This window comes from Thyridium curvatum, assembly GCF_004353045.1.
Source record: "Thyridium curvatum strain D216 chromosome Unknown NODE_76_length_201104_cov_79.467521, whole genome shotgun sequence".
Taxonomy (NCBI): Eukaryota; Fungi; Ascomycota; class Sordariomycetes; order Thyridiales; family Thyridiaceae; genus Thyridium; species Thyridium curvatum.
Window position 1 is genome coordinate 127,215 of NW_022156831.1, and position 26,685 is coordinate 153,899.

Below are 26,685 nucleotides of genomic sequence, written 5' to 3' on the forward strand. Positions count from 1 at the left end.
AACCTGTGGCTTTCTCGTAAAGAAATTGCCTACAGTGACACCAGCATGAATGATTGGATAATTGGCATTTTCTGTTGTACAGGACTTCTGTGTGTCAGCTCTAGAGCGGCCTTCAGCTTCCCCGCGCAAGCCACGGCTGATGCGGCTGGAGAGTGGCACCAGGCACCGGGCCCAGAAGCGTCTTACCTTTTTCTGGCGCCTTCAATCTTGGGTATTTTGGGCTCTAGTAGCAAGCATGCGTAAACATGCAGGAGGCAAGCAAGTTGGTCTTTGTCCCAGGAAGCACATGTCACTGTGTCGAAGCTCCCCTTCGGCTCCCAGGTATCTTCCGATATTCCACCAGCGGGTCACAACTCATTGTGGTCCTGAAGATGCGGGGTGTCGTGTGAGGCTATTCCTATGATCAGCCTGGTTTCATGGGATTACTCATCTCGGAAAAGGCCGTCGAGGTATGTGTTCCAACCGCGCCGTCGAAGACCAGTGCAACTATATGGGTGACGAGTGACTAGTCCGTAGGTGGGAGCTCCGATTAAAACGCCATATAAAGGGATTACGCCGTCGAGGATGCTTCCATCTTGGTGCTTGCAAGACAACGAGCGGCCTTGACCCAGGTTGTGTGCAGTCACCATGTTCGTGTTTTCTGTTATCATTGGTCTTCTGGCTGCATTGGGCTATGCTTCGCCACTCTTGATTCCTCATATCAATAGCGATCAGAATGACAACAGCACCACGTTCAAATATGCTGCACTCGGAGACAGCTTTGCATCCGGCATTGGAGCCGGGCTCTGGGTCCCGGATGACGAGAATAACACTATCGACGGACGGAATAACATTTGTGCCAGAATGACCAAGTCCTACCCCTACTACGTCAAGGAATCCTTCTCGGAGAGAGTCTTGACCGAGTTTGACTTCATTGCCTGCTCTGGCGATGTGCTGGACGATATTGACGACCAGGTCACTAAGGTCAACAACACCAAGAAAGACTTTGTCAGCCTGTCCATCAGCGGCAACGATTTTGGCTTTGGCGATGTCGTAGTAAGATGTCCTCAATCCCTCAGATTCGCCTGTGTTTCTCTAATTTCCGCACGTGTTAGCGATACTGTGTCTACCCGTTCAAAGGCATGACCGACGCCCCCTCAGACTTCCAGAAAGCTTGCGATGATCGACTGTCTCAAGCCGAGGCAAAAATCGGCGACGCTTCCATCTGGGCCAGATACCGCGAACAGATCCAGCTCATCCAAGACAAAATCCTCCTACCCTCCCCCACCGGCCACCTGTATATCACCGGCTACGCGCGCTTCTTCTCTCCCGAGGGCCGCGACGGCGACGAATGCGACCGCAAGAACTTCTTCAGCTTCTGCCAGTGGGACATCCCCTGCAAGTGGGTGTTCCCACTCAAGATGCGCTGGGCCACGCGCCAAAAGATGAATGAGCTCGTGCTGGAAGTCAACGCGCGCATCCAGGCCGAGGTCATCGAGCCGCTGGGTGGCAATTCCTCCGGTCTGCACTTCATCGACGTCGACCCCAACTTTGAGGGCAGGCGATTCTGCGAGCCGGGCAAGACCATCTGGGGCGATAACGACGGCGACGTCTGGTTCCACCACCTCTTCTCCGAGCTCGAGGAACTTGGAGAGTGGTTTGGACCTGCGTCTCCCGGTGCGCAGCTCGTAGCCAACGGCACACCGCAGGCTAAAGGCATGTCGCTTCAGGAGTTATTGAGCCAAACCCAGCCGGGCGGCACTCCCGTCGACGATATTGACCTGCGGTGGTTCTGGGACAAGTTCCAGCAGAGCTCCGTCTTCCATCCAAAGAAGTATGCTCACCAGGTGACGGCCGGCAACATCACGGCTCGAATGGCCGAGGACAGCTTTTTGTGAGTTCCCTTTCCACCAGTCGCGTAGAATCCTACTAATTCATTGTAACAGCTCGGGGGTGTTTCGAAAGTAACCAGGATCTAGTTCCTTGACTTGGGTTCGGGAATGTGTCGAGTTGGTATTGGGGATCGTATTTCAAGAGCATGGGATACTATTAAATAGTATTCGTTTTGCAAGACATTGTTGGACAACATCCTCACTTCGCACTCCTGATTATTGCTTCTTGATCTGTGACTTATACCGACCCAAGCTTGCAAGTAATGGCTATTGGATTGTAGTTTGGAAAACAAGCTTCGGTGGGCCTTGCCATCCTCTGTCGATATACCACGTCGAGCTGCTGGATGGCGGAACGCAAAGAACTTTATCTATATCCCGGCATGGAAGTGGATGACCATTCTCGTACTGGCATATTGTTACGTAAATAGTAGGTTCCAGTCAGGCTCGCATGTTGATTATTGCGAGCTTTGTACTGGAACGCCCGCAGCATGATGAGTTCTGGTTAAGCGCGAAGCCTTGGCCCCTTTTCGAATAGTTTAACGCCGAGATCTGATTACCTTGAATGGCCTGCTCTCCTTTATTGCTCTCTAACCGCAGATGCAAAAATACCCGATCCTGCTTGCTGTTGGGGGTCTACAATGATACTCATCAGGCATGCACCGCGCCTCGAGTCGCCATCCCTTAGCCCTGCTATGTAAGCTTTTGGCGTCAACTAAAGTATGCACCATTTTGATGTGGATTATTTCACAACGGTCCTCACCAATGAGGAACATTTCTCGTCGGTGGCCTGCCCTGGAGATGGAACCCTCGTGCGGCACGTCATTGGATCGGACTTTGCCCACTTCTCTGACCACCTAGATGGACTCAAGAGCAGGGCCGAAAGTTGGCGGCCTAATGGCCGACCCTGCACCGTGAGATATAAAGATGCCTCTTTTCGTCTGTAGGAGATAGGTGCTGTAATCAAATATCCTGCTCCAAGTTTACTAGAACAAGGGGAGTTTCGAATACTTTCTCTTTCGTTGGGACTGATTGACTTGCTGCTGTTAGCTCCCATAACTCCACGATGGCCTCGACTACTTCTTCATTGGTTCAGCTTGCCGAAAGCATCCTCGCCCAGACTAAGAAACTGGACGAGTATCTGGCGTCACACAAGCTCCCCCAACCTTCCTTCGATGCCAACGGACCAACGACCTTCCCTGCCAGCCCCGAAGAGGCTGACATTAATGCCGTTCGTCATAAACTCATCGACGCAACCAAAGAGCTCAGGGATCTCGTCACTTATCCCTCCGATACGCTCAAATGGATGATCATGACTGTGTGTAGAGCCTCGTTCCCATCCTTCACCATCTAGCAGTTCCCAATCTTAACACCGAACGGCATCCAGGACCACACCCTAGCAGCCAGCCTGCATGCCATCTCCCACTTCAAGGTCGCCCAGGCCGTTCCCGTGACCGGCTCCATCGCCTTCGCCGACCTCGCCAAGGCCACGGGGCTCAGCGAGCTCAACGTAGCCCGCTTCGTCCGCCGCGTCGCCCTCGCCCGGATCTTCGCCGAGCCCCAGCCGGGCCACGTCGCCCACACGGCCGCCTCGCTCCTGCTCGGCACGGACCCGCAGATGCAGGCCCTCGTGGCGCACATGTCCGAGGAGGCCTTCCCGGCGTCGGCGCGCATCGTCGACGCGCTGGACAAGTTCCCCTACAGCGGCGAGCCGGGCGAGAGCCCCTTCAGCCTGGCGTTCGGCGGCGCGAGCTTCTTTGAGCGCAAGATGGCGCGGCCCGAGACTATGCAGCGCTTCGCGGCGGCGATGGGCAGCTGGAGCGCGGGCGACGGCAGCGCGCACATGCGCGACTGCTACGACTGGGCGGCGCTGCCGCGGGGCGCCACGGTCGTCGACGTCGGGGGCGCGGCGGGCCACATCTCGCTCGCGGTCGCGGAGAAGTTCCCCGGCCTGGAGTTCGTTGTCGAGGACCAGCCGCCCGTGATGGAGCAGGCGCGGGCGCTGATCGCGTCGTCCCCTGTCGGCGTCGCGAAGAGGGTGCAGTGGGTGGCGCACGACTTCTTCCAGCCGCAACCTGATGTGGCCAAGGGCGCGGATGTGTATTTCATGCGGTACATCCTGCACGACTGGTCGGACGCGTATGCAAAGAAGATCTTGCGGAATGTTGTGCAGGCTATGGGCCCTGAGAGTAGGCTCGTCATTGCTGATGCTGTCATGCCGCCTCCTGGACTGCTGCCTCAGTGCCAGGAGGAGGTGTTGCGAAGTTTCGATGTGGTGAGTGACCTAGTGACGGTGGCTTCAGCGGACAGTACTGACAATACTCTGGCAGAGTATGCTGGCGCAACTCAATTCCCAGGAGCGCACTCTGGAGATGTGGGAGACGCTACTCAAGGACTCGAGCGATGGTAAGCTGGGCATCAGCAAGGTCATCATGCCTCCCAAGGGCGAGTCTGTTAGCATTCTTGAGGTGAAGTTTACTTGAACCTATCAGTCACTCGGCAGAAGGAGTATGGCATACTCGTGGACTGCATAGGTTCCATCAATGACCCAGAGGGTTGTAGCTTGATATCGATTCTTTCGTAGACTTCGCATTGAATCATGATGGAAGGGCAACAAATTCTATTAGTCATTTCAAATCATGCTCTCAATACGGATGATTGTGTTGTGCAACTCCTTCAGACAACCTAAGCCAATCCAATGAAGTGCTGGGACATCAAACTGAAAACCTGGTCAGATGATTGCTGTCATCACGCCTGAAACCAGCACAACAATAACATGTTTGTAGGGGTTTCCTATGTCCAGCGTGCTATCCATGACTGAAAGAGCTGTCATTGGGAGTAGTGAACAAGGTGAAGGGACCAAGAAGGCTTTGGAAGCCTATGAGGAATTTCCATACCGGTGATGATCGATTCACATGTGCTTAGCCACATTGTCATCATCTCTTGCCCCTATGAATAAAGAAAACAGCGAAGACGCTTTCAGTAGGCAAATCATAGGGTAGAGCAGGCTTTATAACAACTTCCTATTCTATCTACAACCAGTGTCCAACCTAATCTCAACATACAAGCTCATCAATCCTCTCAGCCTTTTGGACCAAGGAAAGCATCTCAACCAAGTTCCAGGGTCTACACGCGATGGATTTTGAAGCTGAGGCCTTGTTGCTCCGACGAGTCGATACTGGGTCCCAGGGTCTACACGCGATGGATTTTGAAGCTGAAGCCTTGTTGCTCCGACAAGTCGATACTGAGATCCAGGATCTACGCGCGACAGATTACGATGCCGAGGCCTTGCTGCTCCGTCAAATCATCTTTGATTCTCCGCCGTGCGCCTTCCGCCAGTTCGGCAAGCTCCACTTGGAGATCCGTACCGAGATCTGGAGACTCACAGCTTTGAACGTCGTTCGGGTCAAAGAGGTTTTTAATAATGCCAAGGGCCGTACGGCCCTCCGGAGGCCTGTCCCCACCGTTCTGCAGGTGTGCAAGGGGAGTCGGTTCGATCTCACGTACGAGAACAACGTCCCCCTTGCCCGCGAGGATCCCGACAAATACTATCTGCTCCATGGAGAGTGGGAGAAGGAGCCGCATCGAGTTTATGTGAACTGGAAGAGAGACGAAATCTACCTGGCGAGACCAGGCTGTAAGCTTTCTGGGACTTCGTCCGCGTCAAGGGTGTTTCAGACTAACCTGTTCAAGTGTGGCCATCCATCTCATACCAGCCAAGCTTTAGGGAGAACATGCGCTTCCTTGTCATGGACTGGGGTCTGCAGAGGATCTGGTGGAACAACGTGAACAGCATGGGAGGCATCAGGATGATCCAACAGTATCCACGACTCGAGTCCGTCACGTTGCTGTACAGATTCCCAGTGTCTTTCGGGGAGGATTCAGAGGAACCGAAGACGAAGTCGCAAATTCGCTGCTTGAAGAGAAAGAGGCTCAACGAACTGAGGGATGTTCTGAGGAGAGCCCTGGCAAGGGAACTGGACGAGCACCCTACTTGGCGGCGCGTTCCAATTTACATTGTGGAGAACAAGTAGTCTAACTACCTCGCAAGTCCTCAGCTTGCCTCGATCCGCTTGCAGTAATCACGGCCATGCTGCGTCTGCCAATTGCACAACCACACTTCCATCACCATGCCGACAAAGCCTGCGATGCAGATGCCGCCACTATCGCTGACGGTGGTGGCACCAAGGCTGAACTCGCGCTCGGCGGGAGACACATTCTCCATGATTTCAGCAAAGGTATTGACGTACACGGCCCCACCGAGGAGGCCTTCCCAAAAGATAACGACGAAGATGATGTACACCGACGGGATGAAGTTGAGCAGGGCATGCAGGGTTAGGAGGATGAGGTTGCCCACTTGAAGGAATGAGGGGACATAAAGATGATGGATGCGGAGAAATGGGGTCGATGACCTAGATATGAAGACGCCGAGCTGGTACAGGAATCCGTAGAATGGATAGAACGATCTGAATTCAGAAAAAGGCGACGAGTCTAGCGGGAACAGGAGCGTGGGTGCGACGCCTTGGTTGATGGTGTACTCGGCGATGTAGACCAGGAGGAGAGGCAGCATGTACGGAAAGAAGAGTGATTTCGCGCGCTTTAGGTTAGCCACGAAAGATGTATCGTGCCCGGGATGGGCAGAGATGGCAGCTGAGGCGACGCCAGGGCCAGGAGCCAGGAGGCTAGAGGCAGCGTCTCCTGTCGGTATGTCCTCGAGATCCTCGTCTTCTAGATCCTGATCCGGTACAGCAGCGTAGGTCTTAGCCGAGCCCTGTTGCAGCGGTCCCAGAGGTAGGATGCCAAAGAAGCTCAAGACCATGAATGCCGGCAGCACGGCGGACGCGAGCAAGCTGGTCTTGACCGAGAACCCGATCCAGTCCGTCAACATGACATATAAGCCTGCCCCTATCAGGCCGGCACCTCCCGTGCCGCTACCCCACGCAGCAAGACTCATATGTCCGTAGTAGTGCGTCAATCCGAGGAAGCTGAGCTCTCCGCCGCCGCTGCTGAGACTGGCGAGGACGACGCCGACAAGCTTGACGGCGACCGACGATGTCGACGGCGTCAGCGCGACTAGCAGCATTCCTGCAGAGGAGAGAGCTGCCAGTATCAGGATGCGCAGCCTGTATGGTACTCGGTGTATGAAGTAGGGCGCGATAAGCTTGGTGAAGAAGGAGGGAAGGACGTCGGCGAGGAGCACGACGCCCTTGGGGACATCGGCTCCGACGAGATCTTGGGCGGCGGTAAGGATGATAACGTAGAGGACATTGTTGATCAAGCCTGCGGGATACAACCAGTTAGTGGATAGTATAAGCTCTGATGTAGGATAAGGACCATACCGAACAGCCAGAAGGCCACGATGACCGAGGTGTCAGCACTGCGAAAGACGGACGCGAATCGAGACTTGTAACGCGCCCAGGACGACGATGTTGAGCCAGGCAATGGCAAGGGCAACAGCCCCGAGGACGCCGGCGAGCGGCTCATGGACGCGAGTAGGAGCACAGACTACCTTAGGTGCATAAGGCATATGTCGGAAGGGCATTGGGAAGAAGACCGTGGGAGGTTTGTGACAACTGGCAGGTCATGCGACCGGGGCGGCTGATGACGACGATGAGCATCAGGCACCCTACATAGCCCTACCGTGCTCCAAAGTCGCGGATATCAGTGGACCTTATCAGTGGAACTCTCGTTGACAAGCCGCCACCGCCCCTTATTAGCGCCTGAAATTAGCGTCTTGAATCTGTAGCACAATGGAACTTTGGTGACACTGTGGACTGAAATCGTGCCCGACACAATGAACCTGAATGAAGAGGAAGGATAAAAGCACTTGGCTGGGAGTTTCTTGTTTGTTTTGATAGTTCCTCTACAACCATAAATGGTCTTTCTTTTCTCTACCTATTCCCTCTGCAGGCTTCTCTCTTGTAGGGAGCTGTTCCGCGACGGCGGGGTTGGCTAGTGAGGGGCTTCTTCCTGTTGATTCGTAGGACATTGAATCCTACCAAGTATGATGCTCACCGTGACACCGCTTCCGATGTCGGGCTTGGAGACTCGATCTGTCTAGATTCAATAGCGGCCTTGAAGCTTTAGCGAAACTAGCTGCTGGTAGTTCGTCGACAGTCTTCTGCTCATCACAGCTCTCAAGGCCGGCAATATGCCAGCTTCAGCCCGAGGCCTTCACGGGCTTTATCCACACGATGACGAAAGGTTCACTGTCTTTCGTGGCCGGCGGAGCGTCGTCCACAGCTCCAAAGCCATCGTCAGCACGACCTCGCCTCTGGCCAGCCAAGCCGGGATCCGCATCTTGCAGGAGGGCGGGAACGCAGCAGTAAGACCCATGCCGTTCCGACCTACACCTCACACGCAAGACGTCTCACGCACCCTAGGACGCCGCCATAGCTGCAGCTGCAGTGCTGAACCTCGTCGACCCTTCCATGACTGGCATTGGCGGTGACGCTTTCTGTCTCTTCTACGACGCCAAAGAGAAGCAGGTGTACGCTTTGAACGGCTCTGGCCGCTCTCCTGCCAACGCCACCCTGGACAAGATTTGCAATGCTCTTGGAGTTACAGATCGCACAACTGCATCCATCCCGGCCTTGTCCATACACTCGGTGACAGTGCCCGGCGCTGCGGCCGCGTGGGTCGACACCGTGGAGAAATTCGGATCTGGCGCCTTGTCCCTTTTGCAGGTCCTTGCCCCGGCGATCGAGTTGGCAGAAAACGGGTTCGCAGTCAGCGAGATCTCTAGCTATAGTGTAAGTGCAGCGAGCTGCTGGGTAGCATCGTGCTCTGGCTAACATTGTAATAGTGGATAAAATGTCAGGGTCAACTGCTTGATTCGGCGAATGGAACAGAGGTCTTGAAGACGGACCCGAGCGCGCCTAGAGGTTTTAGGTCACCGAGACCAGGAGAGTATTACAAGAACCCGAATCTGGCGAAAACATTTCGATTGTTGGGCGAGAAAGGCAGAGCGGGCTTCTATGAAGGACCCGTGGCTCAGGCTATTGTCGACGTCAGCCAACAACTTGGTGGCTTTCTCACTCTTGAGGATCTCAAAAAGCACGGCGAAACCGGTAGTGAGATCAGCACGCCAGTCAAGCTTCGCCTAGAAAGCCCGATGCTCGGGTGTGATGGGAAGAACCTTGATCTTTGGGAGCACGGCCCCAACGGCCAGGGACTCGTAGCCCAAATGGCTCTTGGTCTCTTTCAACAGTGGGAAAGGGATGGCAAGATCTCCAAGTTTACACCAGGAGACCACAATTCTCCCAGGTATGTACACATCCCTTCAAACCTGACAACAACCTTTTACTTACTCACCAAGGATAGATATCTTCATGCCCTTATCCAAGCTCTACGAATAGCCTTCGCCGACTGCGCTTGGTTCATCACAGACCCTAATAACATGGATGTTGGTCCCGAGGCTCTTCTCAACCCGGACTACTTAGTCGAGCGAGCCAAACTCTTCGATCCCGAGAAGGCGACACCGTCTCCAGATCATGGCTCGCCAACTCTGAAGAGAACCAGCGACACGATCTATCTAGCCGTGACGGATCAAGACGGCAACGCCTGCTCACTTGTGAACAGTGTCGCCGACCTCTTTGGCTGCCGCATCGGCGCCAAGGGAACCGGCTTCGTGCTTCAGAATCGCGCCACTGCCTTTCATCTGGATCCGAAACGCCACAACGTTTACACACCTGGGGCGCGACCATACAATACCATTATCCCGGCCCTTGTAACTAACTCCGACGACGGCACACTACACACCGTTCTAGGCGTTATGGGTGGTGCGATGCAGCCGCAAGGCCACGTGCAGGTGCTGCTCAACATGCTGCTCTTTGACATGAACCCACAGGTCGCGCTCGATGCGCCGAGGATCTGTGTCGGTATCAACATACCGGGCAAAGCCACTGATCCGAGCAAGAAGATTGACGACGCTGTATATCTGGAAGAAGGTATCACAGAAGACGTAGCCAGAGGGCTCGAGTCGATAGGATACGAGGTCAAGTATGTCAAGGGTATGGCAAGATCGCTGTTCGGGCGCGGGCAGATCATCAGGGTGCATCACGACCCGGTCGACGGACAGCGGGTGTACTCTGCTGGGAGCGACATGAGAGGTGACGGGCTTGCTGCGCCTCTTCTCTGAGGGGCCTTGACGTAGGTTCCAGATACGCAGTATAGGGTGAAACTTTTCCATAACGACACTTTGCCATGCTTTCTTTCCAAAGTAGGAAGGGCCAGCATTCTTCTTCCTCTTTATTTCTTGATCCTAATCAAGGTAACGTTAAGAGCTAGGTTAGTAACGCTAGTTGCGTCTCCTGCAGAGTCAAGCTCGAAGATGAACTCGTCCAAAGGCAAACCAGCGTATGTCACGCCCGTGTATCCGATCCAAGTCCCGCAGTCGGTCGAGATGCCAGTTCCAGGATTGGAAGGCCCGCCCAGAGTTTCGAAGATCGCCTTGAAGGACTGCAACACCTTTCCGCTGGCAGAAGGCGATTCGAGACCGGTAAAATACAGGCGAGTGGATGGCTGGGTGGAATTCAGGGCGTTGGGCTCGGATGGAACGGCCATGCCGCTTTGTGTCTCCAACGCCGATACTATCATGTTGGTCCCGTTGCTCAGCCAGTTTGACACGCCCAGTCCAGGCTTACTGGGGTCGGTGTCAATGGTCAGAGACGAGTTCAGGCCCTCGGCTCGGTACTCTCCGCCGTACCTCGCCCGTGCATCTTCACGACTCGCCGCGTCGAGCGCCGGGATCACCGCCCCCGTGAGATAGTCGATGAACTTCCAGATAAGCCCCGCTGTATCCCCCCCTGCGATGAGAACCGTGAACCCGATGTTGAACTCTGGGATAATCGTCAGCAGCGCGGAGTAGGGGTCGACTCCACCTGCCTTCGTAAACGCCGTCACTGTTCGATGCGGGTTCACGCTGCTGAGGTGCAGCCGACGGAGTCCCCATGGTGCACCGACCGCCGCCACAATGTCGGACGAATATGACATTGGCTTCAACCACCGACGCGTCAGCAATGGCTTGAGGAGGGTCGAATTCAGAACTGCCATCCCGAACTTCGACATGTCACCTGCCGACGAGAAGATGTTTCCCGAGCTATGACACCAAGCATGATTAGTAAATTCAGTCTCTTGATCCCGAAAAATGTGGTCAACGAGAAACAGGTCATCTGGAGAGAGAACATACGGGTTGAGATCGCCAATATGCACTTTCCAAGAGCGGCTGTCGGACAGACGAGGCACGATACCCATAGATTCGTTAGCCCCCTGGAGGAATGTGTGTGAGAGACCAAGCGGCTTTAGGACCTTCTCGGCCAGGGACACGTTGAATGGGCGGCCAGTGATGTTCTCCAGAACATAGCTCAGGAGCTGGAATGCGATGTCGGAGTAGGCCGGTGTCGTCCAGGGAGCAAAGGAAGGATACATGGTTTTCATTCCCTCAAAGAACTCTATTGAGTAACATGTCAGGCCTGCTAAATGTCTTTCCTCCGCATCATGGCACTTACGAGTCCGGTTGCAAAGAGGATTCTTGCCGCACGGCGGCTCCGCAGCCAACGGCGGGAATCCCATGGCGATTGCATCGGATGCATTTATTGAGCCAACAACCTCCCCAAGGACCATGTCTAATAGCAGAGTCAGTGCCTTGTTCCACGAGGACCCGACACGAAAATCAGGGCCGCCCTTCCACGCAGGCATTAACTTACAGTCGCGCTCAATTCCCGACATTTGCGACAGCAGCGACAGGACATTCACGTCGCTCCAGTCTACGTAACGGACGCCCCCGCGAGATGGATCCGCGGTAGTCATCTCGGCCAGCTCGGGGATGAAGTCGGTGATGGGCTGGTTCCAATGCTTGTCTCCGGCCTCGGCTAGGAAGGTCAGTGCGGTGAACAGCTTTGTGACGCTACCGATCCGGTACACTGTGGCGGCATCGATCTTCTTGACTCCCGTTGTGTTGGAAGGGATGGTGTCAGCTGTATGGAACCTCTCGAACAGGATCGGCGGGCCTGGGTTGGTGGAGAAGACCTGGACAGAGAAGGAGTAATTCTGGCCACCTGCCTCGACAGAGTCAAAGGTGGCCGAGAGATTCTTCATCGCTGCTTTCCATGCCTCACCCTCCGCCAGATTACGGGGTTTGGGAAACTCCGGACCATAGACAGGGCAGTTCGGATTGCCGAGCACTGGAAGAGCCTGCAGAATGCAGAATAAAGCGAGGCTTATACTCCATGAGAACGCCATTTTGAGGTCATTGGATAGAGTTCAAGTTTTCGCCCGTCTGCGATTGACCGAGGAGGCGGATCTGGATAGCATATATACGTCGAACCTTGTAATTATCACTTACATTGTGTCTGTCAATGATCAGCTCATAACCAGGCGGTTGGGCCGTCGAACCCGGGAAAAGCGTAAGCGAGTTCCCTGGATTCCACTCGTCTGTTAGATTGTGATAATATCTACCAAAATTACCAGCGGGCCGGAAGATACGTTCCATGAGGTGATTACCCGGGGAGCCACGACGTCGCTTGCGGCAACCAGGATACGCAATAGCAAAGACAGTACGGTTTGATCTGGGAATGGATTGCAAGGTTATTTTTAGGTTGCGTTTCTATTACCATATCCACACGTCAATCCTTTTGCCTTTATGCAAGTAAGATTTCCGATGCTAAACTCCTGACAATATGGTATTCACAGAGTCAAGCACCTTCGCGCTTGCTCGTTACCACGGCGTTGGCGTTGGGAGCACAGCCAACGGAACTTTGCACTTGTCTTTTAGTGCGGCCTTTGCCTCAGCGCTGGTGGAGTCGACACAGGGCATACCGATACCACCCTTGATGTTGTTACAGATGATCACCGGCGGGCCTCCGCAGGGAGAAGTGACGTTGAAGTTCTTGAACTTGATGTTTTCGCAGACCGCATTAGGGTTGGAGCTGCAGGTCAACGAGGCAACGACACGACCATATTTGCCTGATGTATAACCGGTGAAGTTCTCGAACAGAACATTCGAGATATTGACTTGCGAAGGATATTTCGCACAGGTCGTCGCGTTGATCTAGATGCCACTAGTCAGAGACAGTATTCACACTAGCGAAAGGAGGTCATTTGCATATGGCTTACATTGAAGTAGCATGAGTCAAGGAACGCTGTGTACTCGTTGTCTGCGTTCCAGAAGTTCTTGAAGGTGATGTTGTCGATGAACCCATAGCCCACGTTCTGTCCGGCCCAGGTCTTGAGGCGGGCACCATGCTGACCGTTGAGCATCCACATATTCTCGATGTGGACATCCCGGATGAAGCTCTTCTCGCCGCCATACTGGCCGATAGATCCCATGGACTGGCCATGAGTGCCTGGGATAGCCTGTTAGCTTCATCTCTGGAAAATCTGGCGTGAATGAGGTACTCACCATTGCAGTACATGGTGTTGACATAGATGTTGGTGGCATTGGACTTGGGGGAGAAGCAGTCGTCACCAATGTTGACCCAGGCGCGCTCGACAGTGACGTCCTCGACATTCAGAGAGTCGAAGAAATCAGTGTTCTTGGGAAGCGCAGTGGCGTTGTTGGACTCGGCGGTGCACATCACGTCGCGAAGGGAAATTCCCTTTGCTGTAGAGCAGGTTAGCAAGCCTCCTTCATACAGTGTCTGGGATCTGCGACCCACAAGTGACGAAGAAGTTGGTCCAGCAGGGAGAGTCCTTGAAGTGGATTCCTTCAATATCCAGATTGGTTGCGTTCTCGGCGTAAAACAGGATCGGTCGTAAGTATGCGTTGGTCGGGTCCAGGATTTCGAGACCGGCAAACTCGTTCCACCACCGCTGGCCGTTCCCGTTGAGCACTCCGTGGCCGTAAATCTTCACGTCTTTGCCGCCCCACTTCCAGAACATGATGCTGTTCTGGAAGGGATGATGATAGGCGTTTGCCTGCCAGTATTTTGTGTCGTTGGTGAACTTGATCTCTCCGTCCAGCCTGACGTGGACGTCATTCAGGAAGGTCAGGTCCAGAGGCTTGCCAATCATGAAGGTATGGCCCTTGGGCAGGTAGACCGTGCCGCCATTGTTGGCGTCTTTGAGACCCTGTAGGAACTCGTTGGCCACGTCGTCGGTATCGTTGGCACTTGCCCGGATCTTGATAGTCTTGCGAGCGCAGACCTTGCGCGGCTTATACGGGTGCTTCTCCCTGAACTCAGAAGGTGACCGAGGCACACCGGCGGGAAGCTCAAGGGCTGCCGCCGCAACGGCCGCGCAAAGAAGGACCGAGACGGTTGAGAACCTCATGTTGACAATGTGGATGCTGAAAGCAGTGCCGCTTGAGGTGGGTGAGGTGAAGAGGCCATTGAGCTCATACTTTTATACCTTGCAGCGGCCATTACGCGAGATTGGGGAAATTCTCCGAGTGCGAACTTGGTGGCCAAGCTGTGGACCTGGTGGTGGTAGTAGGAGATCCGCCTATCAATGGACCTTGGGCTCAAAGCTCGACTTCAGGCTAACTTCGTTTCAGGTTTGATGAGGACTCAGCTGGAGCTTCCCCAGATGTCTGCATGGTTTAAGGCTGGTGTTGGAGAGGGCTGGGGCCAAGGCTCTCAATCCTATTGATGGAATATCACGCGCTTCCCCGGAAGAAATCACCCACCAACCGTCTGGCACTTGGCTTCTTAGCGCGGCAGTGTGGGGGTGGAGAAGGTCGGATCGCCGCATCAGGAACCAAGTGTGGGGTTGGGGGCTCAAGAGCCGCTCTTACGACTTCATGGAGACCGCGAGACGGAACTGTTCCTTCGTGACGATGATGTTCTTTTCGCGTGTCGGGCGGGCCTCGAGCCTTGACTGTTCGGAGGTTCTGCCACAAGATTGCTCGGTGGCTTGGCCCATAATCCTTCCAACAGGCGGTCAAGCAAGATGCCTATGGTACAAGTACATCTAGCGTGCCGGCGCCAGGTTCAAGTGCGGCCCGATATAGATCCTCTCTTCTAAAAGGCCTCGTGAGGTAAGCGGTCAAGTGATGGTCAGATTAGTTGACGGACTGCTAACAGAAGTACTTGGCTATCTATCAAGCCCATCGGATTTAGGTAGTGGAGTAGCCCTTCCGAGTTCTTAGGGCAAGGATGTGACAAGGATATTGATTGTTAAGATTGAGGTAGCTCCTGATGAACTTCCGCAACCATTCAGACACCCCACTTGACGGTGTGTCGATTGGCTAGAGCCTTATACTCCTCCACAATCAATCCTTTCAAGAAGGCTGCCGACAACCTGCGTGTCCAGTCGATACTCACCAGTCAGATCTAGTGCAGAAAGAGGAACAAGTAGTCGACAGCCGACCACGTTTCCCCTTTGGGCCCGTTCCTACCGCCGAATCCCACTGGGTCCCACGTCCGATCTGACCAATCCAATAGCCTCCCACTCTGTCCTTGCAAGTGCTGACTTCCTACAAACGTGCATAAATATTTGCATCTTCTGCTTCCATCGCTCTACAAATATCTTCTCTCCGTTTCACACCACCCTCTTCATTCTCTCGACTTGGCGACCATGTCCAAATACACGTCCACTCGCGAAGGCTTCCAGGAAGCCCTGAATTGGAGCCTTAACGGCCCGCCGGAAGAGGCCAGGCTCTATGCCGAGGCCATCACTGTGCCCACCTTCCACGAGGTTCTAAACGGCAAGGAGCTGTCGTACGACGACTTCGTCAAGGGACTTGCCGAGTGGAGGAAGACGATCACCGACTATAAGGCGACTCTGTAGGCGCTTCTTTCTCTCTCTTGTTTGTGGATAGCCGAGCTGGAAGCTGACTCTTCGAGCTCCATAGCCACGAATTCCTCCGAGACGGTGATCAGCTGGCGGCCCACGTAACAGGCATGATGAAGGTTGGCGGGGCGGATATGAGCTTTGAGGCCTTCATATTTGCCAAAATTGACAAGGAGAGCGGGAGGATGGCATCGCTGGTGGAACGTTCTGTTTCGGGACCTGTGGGTCAAGAACCAGTGCATGGTGTGAACTGAGGGTCTTTTACAAGAATGCAAATCATGTTACCGCAAGTAGAGTATGAGATGAAAGCAGAATCCACGTGAGGATTTGTGGTTGACAAGGAGAGACTAGCCGCGTCAGAACACCTTACCAGCAGCTCAGCTTAAAACCAAATATGCCTTTTCATCTCTGAGTGATAAAACCTTTAGTCAAAGCGGGATGCCCAATCTCTTGACTTCTGCCACTCCCCTCTGTCTCTCTCTCAAAATCTTTTCTTCACAGCTACCCCACCACCAACCTTTTATCGAGACTAAATTTCGACACCGTAAAGCCTTTCAGATCAAGGCCATGTTTTGTCATCGCGGGTGTTAAATTCTCAATCTCAGCCTATAGCTATCTTCAGAGCTCATCTGAAGACCCCAGCAAGGTGTCAGTATCGCACTGACAAAGTCACGAACGAGTCGATTCTTCTGAGCCTCCACTACATCAAACCGCCTCCATCATGACTTCAGATTCTAAGTACTCGGAACCTGCCATACCAGAACCTCTCCCGCTCATACACGAGACCATATCTCCCGTGTACACATCTATCCAAGCCAGGCACAAATCGTTCCGCCAGGCGGCGTGGCCACGTAACCGGAGTGTGCGATACTTCCTAGCATGTGCCGGCTTCGTTTACATCAAGGATCGTCCGATCACCTGCGTCTCTTGCCTCAGGGGGATTGAAAGCGAAGCTCTAATCGATCTGGTAGCTTCATCGGACTGGGACTTGACAGGATACCACTGCGAGGGCTGCGCCTTCACCTGCGGCGATCCGGAATGCCATGACTGCGAAGTCACATTTCGGGGTTGGAAAGGCTGGAAGACGCACATGACGAACCAGCATATGATATCCGTCATTCTCTCACGCAGTCAAATCTTGGAAGCAACTTCAAAACCCTCTACAGTGAGCTCCCTGGGAAAGCGCACGGATCTGAAGCGATCAGGGTCACTTGTGTCCACCAGCTCCTTGCCCGTCAAAAAGTCCAAGAACGATCTTCCCGAAACTTTGCATGTCGCACCGAGAACTGTGGCGTCCCTCACTCCTTCGCCAAAACACGAAATCGAACCTTGCACACCTGAGCTATCTCAGCTCGGTGCTACAACTGTTGTGTCTACAGAGCCCTCGCATGATATCATGGCTTTGGTATCCTACGACTGGGATCGGAAGACCATCACGGTTATCTCGGTTGAGCAGATCTACGAGGAGCAAAGCCCCCAACGCCTCACCGCCTCGGAGATTATCCGAAAATTTTCTCTGGTCAAGGGCGGCAAGGAGTCGCGTGAGGGAGATGATATACCGGGCGTGGCAAGACTGAGTTCGATCCTCGCCCTTATGACCCGAGACGAGTTCGAGAACCTGCAAACGTACATTCGTTTTGTAAGCATGATGCAGGTCTGAGGAAGCAGAGTTGCCGGTGTACCAACAGCTTGAGGTCCTGAGGGATGGGAATCAAAGATTCGAACACTCATTCACGCGCACCATAGCAGCGGGAGTCAGAATATGATCTACTAGCGCTGTATGAAGACGATATCTCAAAAGACGGCATGGTAGGGAGCATTGACGTCGACCATGCACGGGGCTGGTTTCATGGAAAGCGTGCGAATGATCCGCAGTCTGAGGACTATTCTGCGCGGGCAGAGGAGCTCGTTTCGGGCCTGTGGGTTTGCGGCTGGGGACAAGCGTCGATATTGAGGAGTATGACGAGAGGAGCCCTAGAGTTGATTCTGCGTTCAAAATCGTAGTCCTTACATGATAAAAGACAAAAGTGGCACCCCGAGTAATATCCCAAATGACTCGTCATGCCAGTTCTTTCTCATTCTCCATGGTGTAATGTGCTGCTAGTCTTCAGATTTCTCTCTATCCTTAGACATACATCGATCCATTATCCCCTCCCCATCTTCACCATGTCATGACCGACTTGTTCCATATCCCGATTCAACCTAGACACCAGCATTATTCAACTACTGCCTCTCTTTCCTTTCACTTATCGCTCGAAAACTTCATCCTGATTAAACAAAAACAGCAGTCACTCACTCACTTTCATGGCAAAAGCTGCAATGGATGACGAATTGATTCATATGAGTATTCGCGAGGAAGTAGCGAAATATTCCCCTGACCACGAGGATGCCGGAACAAGCAGCGACGAGATCGATAGTTACGCGACTCTGCCGCTCGTGAGCAACAGAACGAAACGACCACCACCCCCAGCAAGACGACGTCCCCGCAAGAGGAATAGAGATTCTGACTACCAGCCATCCGAGTCCCCCGAGCCAATTCCTCCCAAGATAACAACTTTCACTAAGTTGTCCCAAACAGCGATCTCGACTGTGGTGTCCTTCGAGCCGACCGTCCCAGAAGACGTCGTCACTGTCATCACTTACAACTGGGAGCGCGAGGATACCTCAGTTGCAGCGGTCGAGGAGCTTGAGCACAGCGAGGAAGTCCCACGTCTTACTGCCTTGGAGGCCATTCGCAGGATCGCCCCGGTGCGTGGATGGAGCCCGCAGGAGGAGAACGATGCAGGCATCCGAAGGCCGGTACACACAACCCTGACAGCCCTCATGAGGAGGGGGGAGTACCTGAAACTCGTGGACTACGTGCACGCGTTCCGCGCCATGTACGGCGTTAGAGTCGAGGGGAACAATTCCTGAGAACCCAAGGGAATACAATACACGTTACGTGAACATTGGGTGTTAGTTAGGTGACCATCGAAGGTAAGCTATACAAGGAGCCTAAAAGTATAACGTATCGCTGACCATGGAGGATATACAGGTCGGGAGCATTGGCGATGGGCTTGCATTGATATAGGGCACGACGGCCTGGTACCTCCGGGGTTTTAGTGGTGGGCTTTAAGGTTCACATTTTGCACTTATTCTTGGCCGGCACAATATGGGGAGGACTTGATGCAGAATGCCGTGGAATTGAAGTTGGGGCCTCTCGCTGGGAAAAGGAATGGGAATGGCAAGCCTCAAGATGCGCAACATGATTTCCACAAGAAGGGGAGACACCAGGTAGGCAGGTGCCACCTCTGACAACAAACAGTGGTAGATAAAGTTTAGTTGAATCCCGAACTTCTGCCTGTTTCGTTCTTTTTTCCTTCTCCTTTTTTTTAGTCCCTTCTTCCTGTCCCAAGACCTTCCCAGAACGCTGAACCTTGCCCTTGCAAATCTTGCCGATCGGGAAATGGGCAAACGGGAGGGCTTGCACAACATTAGTCAGTCCACAGTCAAGTTCCACGCCACTCAGCTTCGTCTGATCATGATTTGATTCAGGAACTGAAGTCATAGCCCGACAAAAACTTTCATTTGCACTGACAGCATCAACTCCACCTCATCGCCCTCTCAATTTCCTTCTCTTCCGCTCTTTCTCTCCGCGCAAGCTCAAGTCCAGCAACCTCGGAGCAGCGATCAACCCGGGCATGCCCCATAAGATGTCGGCCGCAACAACTGCGAGTGACAAGGTCACCGCCCACATTCGCGTGCATCACTACGTTGAAGCTCGGCTAGAGTCTTTTGAAAACAGGCTGAACGCATTCAACAACTTCGGCTCAGTCCACGCGTTTGTTCCCAACTGCATCCTGGCCTTTGCGGGATTCTATCACGAACCAGACTCCCTGGCTTTGACCAATGACTATGATCACTTCACTGTACGATGCGGCCACTGCTACGAAGGATTCCACCAGGCAGAACTAGAGATGGTGGCGCAGGGAAACATCTTGAGCGAGCGCCACGCCAAGGGCTGCTACTGGAAACGCACAGGCTCACTAAAGTGCTTCACATGCAAACACGAGTGCGCGGACTGGAAAGCCATGCTGGAGCATGCTCTCGTGGCCCACCTGGTTCAGAGGATGAAGCCTGAGGCGAGGAACTGCGAAATCTTGTTGCAAACGGCGAGGGACCATGTATTCCAGATGGTCGTGGGACCGCAGAAACTACCCGCCCTACCGCCCGAAATCGAATCCAGGATTGCCGAGTGGGAGGCTGCTGACCCCATCAACCCCCTGAAGCGTTTTTGGGAGGGCTGCATGTCTCCTGGAACCTCCATGCCCTGCACTCCGCAAACTATTGTCTCCCCGCCAAAGACTCCTGCTGGAACCGCGCACCATTCCACTACGGATTACTTTACCGCGATTCACAATGCGGGTGAGAACAACAACAGCGAGTCCGGTAAACAAATCCTTCCGCAGCCGCCGCTGGCCAGCAACGCAACCGAGGGCATCGCAGCTCACCAGGCAGAGATGGAAGCTCTCAAGGGTGCTCACGACAAGGCGATCGGCGAGCTGAAGCGCGAGCACGAGGCGGAGCTGGCGAGAACACAGGCCGTGCACGAGGACAAGCTTATCAGCACGCAACAAGAAAACGCCGAGAAGACGCGTCTCGTCGCTATCATGGCCGCCGAGCTCGCACGGATGCAAGAGCTGCGCTTCGAGCGAGCTCACGTGTCGTCTCAGTCTGGCGAAGTGGTTGTTGTTGCCACATGCGATCCTGCTACCAAGGAGGTCACCATTCGAGCCAACATCGATGCCGGCTTTGGAAACGGCCTTCCCAAGCTGTCTGCCTCGGCGATGAAAGACAAGATGGCGGTTCGCCAGGCGGCGGAGATGAACAACGGACAGACAGAGAGGAAGCGTCTCTTCTGGAGGGGCGCGGCAGAGTTACCCAAGGCACCTGTTGCGATGGAGCCCATGGTGGCGGTGATGAGCTGCCAGGAGTTCGAGGCTCTCTGTTCCATATTCCGCCTGAATGGAAACAAGCTCAAGTAGACTAAGACTAGCGACCAGCTTGGTATGATCAAGAAAATGCTGCTTATCACAGATACGAAGGCGAGGGCAGTCACTGTTCAGACTTTCAAAAAGGTGAATTGGGGACTCCCTGCGAGGCAATGTAAAATACAGGGAGACACTTGGTCGAGCGGTCGGGCCAGTCGAGTACCTAGGTAGTTAATAGCAGGGCGAGGCTGCCGCTGCCTTAGGTACCTAGGTACTTTAGATAATTCACCAAACATCTCCCCCCACTTTGCATCTTCTCTCCTCGCACTGAAAAAGGTGCACTCCACCTGGGCAGCTCATGATTCAAAACCGTCACTCTCAACTCCCTTTTTCTTGACACCCAAATTGCCGAGCTGCAATTTCGGGCTGTCAAAGCTCCCTTCCCTCATTCACAAACAAATCGCGCGCGTCGAAGCTGCACCAACGAACTCGGCCACAACCCTTGCCCGTCCTGATTCCACTTCTAGAGGACATGTGAAGTCTTCGTTTCTCTTCCGATCGATACCTGGCGAACTGCCAGCGTGGGGACAAGGGCAATCCCAACTCTCGCCGACGTCGTCGATTGCGCGCCGCTCGATGCTCACACGTCCCTCCGACTTCTCACACTTCTCGGATATTATCTCAGACATCTCGGGTGCCTCAAATTCCCGAGATGGAGCCTCAAAATCCGCAACTCTTTGGATCTTTCCTTGGATCCACGGCTGCCACCAGTGCATCCGCTCCGTCAACCACTACCACTGCCAGCAGCGCCGCGACTGGTAATGACAGCGCAAATCCTTTCCAGGCATTCTCGAATCAGTCTATGGAGCACACAAATCCTTTCAAGGATACCACGAGCGACTTCATGAGCAAGTTCAAGGAGGACATGAGCAAGTTGAAGGACAAGTTCAACGAGGACATGAGCAAGTTCAAGGAGGACATGAACCTCTTCAAGGAGAACGCGAATTTTTTGAAGAATGATAGCACTGGTGCTCGCGATTCTCAGCCAACCCAAAAGGCGATCGGAATGTGGGAGAACTCGATGCTCGAACTACGCTACCAATCCTTCCCGTGTAGAGGCTGGCCGCACTCGGAGGCTCAACGAATCTACCTTGCCACCTTGGGATTTCGTAGGTGTGCCGACGGTGTGGAATGCTCTGGCTGCTCTGCAATCCTGCAATGTAACAAGCTCGATGAGGTTCTTGACTCGGAGAACACTCCATGGAAGGAATTCCATGGGCCGGACTGTCAGTTTCTCAGCGGAAAGACGATCTGTGGTATCTGTAAGGAGTTGAATGGAGTTTCAGCAAGCCTGGCGCGCAGGCATGTCTTCTCCGCCCACCTTGAGCCTCGTCTTGTAGGAAACAGCCACGAACTTTCGCAACTCTCGAGCAAGCCACTCTCTCAAGTCTCCCCGGCACCGGCACCGGCACCGGCTCGCCCACAGCACACTCCACAACTCATAAACATTTTGGCGGCCCCCCTTCCTCCAATGTCACAACAGCCTTTTGGACAGAGCGCAGTCTCTTCGCCACAGAAGAACCTCTCCCTGTCAAAAGTCGTCACCGTTGTTTCGATCGAGCCGTCGAGTCACGTCCTCGCAGTGGCTTCTTTTGACGCTGCCGACAAGACCTTGGCTATCACCGAAATGACGGATTTCTCACACGTCACGCCCATCCTCACTGCGCTCGAGGTCTTTACGCGAATGACCCGCATGGAGACTCAGCCAACTGATACCACCACGGCGAAAGACGAGTCTCTCCCTCTGCCAAAGAAGAACTCGCGCATTGTCACTATGATGACCCGATCAGAGTTTGACACACTTCGAATGTGGGCTGCTGCTGTTCAAGGTTTGCTTTACTAGGGAACTTTCAGTGGAAGATGATGGAGGATTCTGGTATGAAGATCGAGCATGGTTGCATCAAGCCTAAAGTCAGGCTAATGGATGGAAATAAGGGAGAGGGTTTGCTGATCAATCTGCATGGATTGACATTGACTCAGTCCTAGTTGAGTCTACTTAGATAGAAGTGTAAAATTCACTTATCGATACGAAATACCATCGTGCAATATGTCGCCGCTTGCGCTCCAGTGGATGCTGACCTGGTGTCGCTGGTGAAGTGTAGACCGCCGCACTGAGTCGCCATCATATGGTTATCCTTCTCGTGATTGACAAGTCGGGGTACGAACTGTAAGGGATGTCCCGGAACCTAAACTATTCGAAATAATTTGGAAAGCGCGATGGACCTTGTTTAAGAAGCGAATGACCCGAAAGCGCGGGACTCGTCTGATAGCTGAGTGACTAACATTCAAGTTCGCGTCCACCTCCATAGGACGACGCGCACCCATCGACTTGTTTCACCCAAATATCACCTTTCCTTCTCTTCTATGACCAATACCTCATCGCCACTCCAAAACACTAATACATGGTTGACCAATTGCAAGTATCGATAAATTACTTGTCTCGAAGAGTGTAAGGAGGTGGCGAAGTGTAAGTGATCAAAATATGGGAATCTGACGGATGAAAACTGACTTTTGGGCGACAGAATCGAACGATTCTTCCCTCGCTTCCCTGATCCCGAAGTTCTTCACAGAAACTCCGGTACGAGATTGGGTTGGATATCCAATAGTCCACTCCTCCCGAAAGTAATCCTACGGGAAGCATCGCCCCATCGCGACAACACGAAGACTCCTGCTGTCTCGCCCGCCGTTGCCCACTGCGTTTGTCGCGATATTACCGCTCCGCCGTTGATGCGCAGACTCATTCTCAAATCCGATCATATGGCGAGTGGTGAGGAGAAAGAGGTCGCCTCGCTCGGGCCCCGTGCGGCGCCAGCCTGGTGCGCCTCCTGCGTGTCGCGCCTCGCTGCCGCGTGGGATGGCAATAGGAACAAGGCACCCACTGCCGGTTTCCGATGTGAGGAGACTGAGGGTGCGTATTGCCTTTATCTATTCCACTACCACATTCTAACTATGTTCGGAGGCTCTGGAATACGCTGCGTGGCCTGTGCGGCCGGCAACCGTTCGTGTGTCCGTGTATGTCTGCACTCCTTCCGCTGCTATGCCTCACCTGCTGATACCCTGTGATAGCTCCCTCTCTCGGTCATCCCGGATCTGGAGACCGCCATTGCTGCCGCCGACGCTGTCTATGCCGTAGGTCCACTATGCCCTAACAGATCCTTCACTGCTGACTCGGAGCTAGATTGAGACCAAGGCCAAACAGGTCATCGGGGAGGAGCACAGCAGGCTTACTCTCGTACTTGATCGGGCCATTAGAGCTGCGCAGTCCTCGCTGCGAGAGGCGCGCAAGAAGGGCGAGGCGCCCGCTCCGCGTCCTGCGCAGTCTTTGGCCGCCAAGATCGCCCCCAGGACAGTGGAGCCTCGAGAGTGCAGCGAACCTCAGCATCTTGTCCCTGCTCAAAGCACAGTAACGCCTTTGGGGGAACGGTCTATTCAAAACAGCGAGGTCAAACTTTCCTTTGAGCAGCGTTATCACAGCTTTGGCCAGTCGCCGGCATCCCAGACGAGGAGGCTATTCCTTGCTCTCAGGGGCTACCACCGCAATGCCCAGGCCGTCATTGCCTGCGTGAAATGTTGTAAGGTTGTCCCAGGCCAAGAGGACTCTCCCTTTGGTCGAGCCCTGCATGTCAGCGGACTGCATGAGTATGGTTGCCAATTTGCGCAAGCTCTGTCTTGCAAACCATGTGGTATCCAGATGGAATCCACTGACATATGGAAAAACCATGTCGTCCAAGCACATGTCGGCCCTCTGCTCAAACTTAGTGGCAACAACCACGAGTACGAGCAGCTGATTGTTCGTGGCAGAAACATCTATTTCATTGACGCGCAGCCGCAGTCCGAACTCGCCCAGACACAAGCAATGCTTGTGGCTTCGATTGAACCTTCCGACCACGTCCTCGTCACGGCTTCCTACAGCTCCAGCAGCAAGTTGCTCAACGTCAGATGCGTCGACGATCCGGATACAATGGGAGAGCTGCCTGTCCTCACAGGTCTGCAGATGTTTACGCGAGTGACTTCTCCAGAGAGCACTGCAACTTCGCAGCCGCAATCCGGCGGTAGCAGTCAATTTCCGGCGATTGCCCGAGAGTCACAGAACAACAGGACGGTGGAGGCATTGATGACCCGGGCTGAGTACAGTGCTCTCCGAACCTGGGTTGATGCTTTCAAGGGCGTTTGGACTTGAGATAGGAGGATTTATTCCGTTCGGGCAGCCTGACTAGGGGATTGGCCAGCAGACCTTGTACGCGCTCAACTTCATTTGAACACATGTACTGCATTTTCAAATTGGCCCATACCGACCTTACTTGGGTTCATCACGAGACACTGGAATGTAGAAAATAAAGTCTTGAGCTTTGATTTCCTTAAAAAATAGCATGCCTTTTAATGGTTCCATTATCACCTGGACTGGGATCTTTATGCGTTGCCTGAGACTAAACCGTCAACCTGTCGAAACAGAGAACATCTGTGCCTGGACCAAAGAAAGTTTTGTACGCAATATTCTAGAATTAATTATCCTCGCCATGCGCGAACATAGGGATGAAAATAATTCGCATTCGAGTCTATTGAGTATGAGATGACCTTGGTGGAATAAAGTGTCTATCTCAATCAAGTTGATGTATTGTATCTACTTTGCTAACCATTTCATACGCATGGATTTCCCATACCATCAATCCTTGCCCGAGGAACAAACAAAACCAATGTGTACGAGAAGAATTGAAGGAAAAGCAAAGAGACATGCCTCCCTCATGGACAAGAGTACATAGCGCGTAAACGAAGCCACACAGTCCAGGTAAATTCGCACGATTATTTCTCCCCTAAGCTCGTGACCGAGCCATGAGCCTGATCGTGTCGACGTGAACCTTGAGGTTCAAATACTCGTCCTGCGTCATCTTCACCAGCACAGACATTCCAAGTATCTCCAAGTCGCGTCCCGGAACTTCGGAACTTGTTATTTCCATGCCCGTGTGGCAGAGCCTCTGGACCACATCCGCCGCAGTCCGCAATGGGATCTCCTTCTGAGAGTCGACGTTGTCGACGGTTGCAGTCATGATGGTTCTGTCCAGGGGGTTGAACGTGGCCATGACCGTGAGCACGGGGAGGGACTGCGCAGAATGGGATGCTTCTCTATCTGGGCGAGGAGAATCCGAGTGTTTTCGCTTTCCCAAGACTGAGGCGGCAGCAGCTGCCGGATTGAGACGGGAATCAGCTACACCGCTTCCACTATCGCCGCCTTGCAGAGTCTCTGTATCAGTGCATATTTCCTCCTCCTTCAAAGGACGCTCTGGGGCCTTCAGGCCGGTGAAGTCGGGCAACACATGGCGTTCCAGATGGTGTCCCCTCCATTCACGTCTGGACAAGAAGTCTACCAGACAAATCGTGCATCTCAAAGTATCTCTGTGGAAGAAATGGCAGTCGATGGAGTGATGTCCCGCTGAGCTCCAGGTGGTTGATTCGAATACCTCGACCATAGCCGCTCGGTTTATCGAAGTGAGGCATACGAAACATTCGACCAAGTCACCACCGGGTCGTCTGCGGTAGCCGTTGACGGCGAGCATGTACCTCTTGAGCGGGGAGACGGGCCAGCTGTCAGACTGGAACGAGTCATATCTGGCCATCAAGCTCGCGTAGGGGCTTTCTATTAAGGAACCCATGGTATGTTCGAGTGTGAGCTCGAGAGGTCTTCGATGTGAGGTGATGACGATTAAATGGATCGTTGAAATGGATCAATGAGGCTGTGGACAAGAAAATTATCTGGTAATTGGAGTCTTTTGTCAAGGCTCTTTGAGAATGGAGTGAAATGATAATAGCCGAGACTGGCGCTGGTTGCTTTGTTTGGGATGGATGGTGAAAGGAAAGTCAGGTCCAGGCCAGTGGTGTGTGGTAGCAGAAGTGGCCCTTCCCATTCTCAAAGACAACAGCCTACAGAGGAAGTAGGGATAAATAAGTGTGAGCCACACGGGCGACGATGGAAATAGGGGTACTGCTGGTTTTCCGTTCAGAACTGAGTCATAGGGCACGTTTGGGCAGACGGTGATCTTTCGTCCAGCTGGAATAAAGAC

General features: G+C 53.5%; 9 protein-coding genes across 9 annotated transcripts; 6 read left to right on the forward strand and 3 right to left on the reverse strand.

The window, feature by feature from the left end:
- Positions 1-627: 627 nt before the first annotated feature.
- Positions 628-1,947, forward strand: E0L32_009949 (uncharacterized protein; the record flags this gene model as incomplete). Its single annotated transcript, XM_031144967.1, has 3 exons — positions 628-1,035; positions 1,095-1,873; positions 1,926-1,947. The coding sequence occupies 3 exons, from the start codon at positions 628-630 to the stop codon at positions 1,945-1,947; spliced, it is 1,209 nt and encodes a 402-aa protein (XP_030990321.1).
- A 987-nt stretch (positions 1,948-2,934) lies between these two features.
- On the forward strand, positions 2,935-5,902 carry E0L32_009950 (uncharacterized protein; the record flags this gene model as incomplete). Its single annotated transcript, XM_031144968.1, has 5 exons — positions 2,935-3,186; positions 3,256-4,143; positions 4,199-4,341; positions 4,937-5,505; positions 5,562-5,902. The coding sequence occupies 5 exons, from the start codon at positions 2,935-2,937 to the stop codon at positions 5,900-5,902; spliced, it is 2,193 nt and encodes a 730-aa protein (XP_030990322.1).
- Positions 5,903-5,922: 20 nt separating this feature from the next.
- On the reverse strand, positions 5,923-7,352 carry E0L32_009951 (uncharacterized protein; the record flags this gene model as incomplete). The annotated part of the gene is made up of 2 exons (XM_031144969.1): positions 5,923-7,148; positions 7,208-7,352. 2 exons carry the CDS (start codon positions 7,350-7,352, stop codon positions 5,923-5,925), a joined length of 1,371 nt encoding a protein of 456 aa, XP_030990323.1.
- A 667-nt stretch (positions 7,353-8,019) lies between these two features.
- E0L32_009952 (uncharacterized protein) lies at positions 8,020-10,008 on the forward strand (the record flags this gene model as incomplete). Its single annotated transcript, XM_031144970.1, has 4 exons — positions 8,020-8,193; positions 8,252-8,620; positions 8,674-9,134; positions 9,192-10,008. 4 exons carry the CDS (start codon positions 8,020-8,022, stop codon positions 10,006-10,008), a joined length of 1,821 nt encoding a protein of 606 aa, XP_030990324.1.
- Positions 10,009-10,118: 110 nt separating this feature from the next.
- E0L32_009953 (uncharacterized protein) lies at positions 10,119-14,138 on the reverse strand (the record flags this gene model as incomplete). The annotated part of the gene is made up of 9 exons (XM_031144971.1): positions 10,119-10,968; positions 11,059-11,320; positions 11,378-11,494; positions 11,576-12,062; positions 12,214-12,436; positions 12,632-12,918; positions 12,984-13,213; positions 13,270-13,470; positions 13,526-14,138. 9 exons carry the CDS (start codon positions 14,136-14,138, stop codon positions 10,119-10,121), a joined length of 3,270 nt encoding a protein of 1,089 aa, XP_030990325.1.
- A 1,245-nt stretch (positions 14,139-15,383) lies between these two features.
- On the forward strand, positions 15,384-15,853 carry E0L32_009954 (uncharacterized protein; the record flags this gene model as incomplete). Its single annotated transcript, XM_031144972.1, has 2 exons — positions 15,384-15,592; positions 15,661-15,853. The coding sequence occupies 2 exons, from the start codon at positions 15,384-15,386 to the stop codon at positions 15,851-15,853; spliced, it is 402 nt and encodes a 133-aa protein (XP_030990326.1).
- A 467-nt stretch (positions 15,854-16,320) lies between these two features.
- Positions 16,321-20,623, forward strand: E0L32_009955 (uncharacterized protein; the record flags this gene model as incomplete). The annotated part of the gene is made up of 5 exons (XM_031144974.1): positions 16,321-17,238; positions 17,346-17,518; positions 17,885-18,478; positions 18,975-19,075; positions 19,134-20,623. 5 exons carry the CDS (start codon positions 16,321-16,323, stop codon positions 20,621-20,623), a joined length of 3,276 nt encoding a protein of 1,091 aa, XP_030990327.1.
- A 658-nt stretch (positions 20,624-21,281) lies between these two features.
- E0L32_009956 (uncharacterized protein) lies at positions 21,282-24,809 on the forward strand (the record flags this gene model as incomplete). Its single annotated transcript, XM_031144975.1, has 5 exons — positions 21,282-22,458; positions 23,084-23,096; positions 23,152-23,641; positions 23,696-23,758; positions 23,808-24,809. 5 exons carry the CDS (start codon positions 21,282-21,284, stop codon positions 24,807-24,809), a joined length of 2,745 nt encoding a protein of 914 aa, XP_030990328.1.
- Positions 24,810-25,440: 631 nt separating this feature from the next.
- On the reverse strand, positions 25,441-26,277 carry E0L32_009957 (uncharacterized protein; the record flags this gene model as incomplete). The annotated part of the gene is made up of 1 exon (XM_031144976.1): positions 25,441-26,277. The coding sequence occupies one exon, from the start codon at positions 26,275-26,277 to the stop codon at positions 25,441-25,443; it is 837 nt and encodes a 278-aa protein (XP_030990329.1).
- Positions 26,278-26,685: the final 408 nt, after the last annotated feature.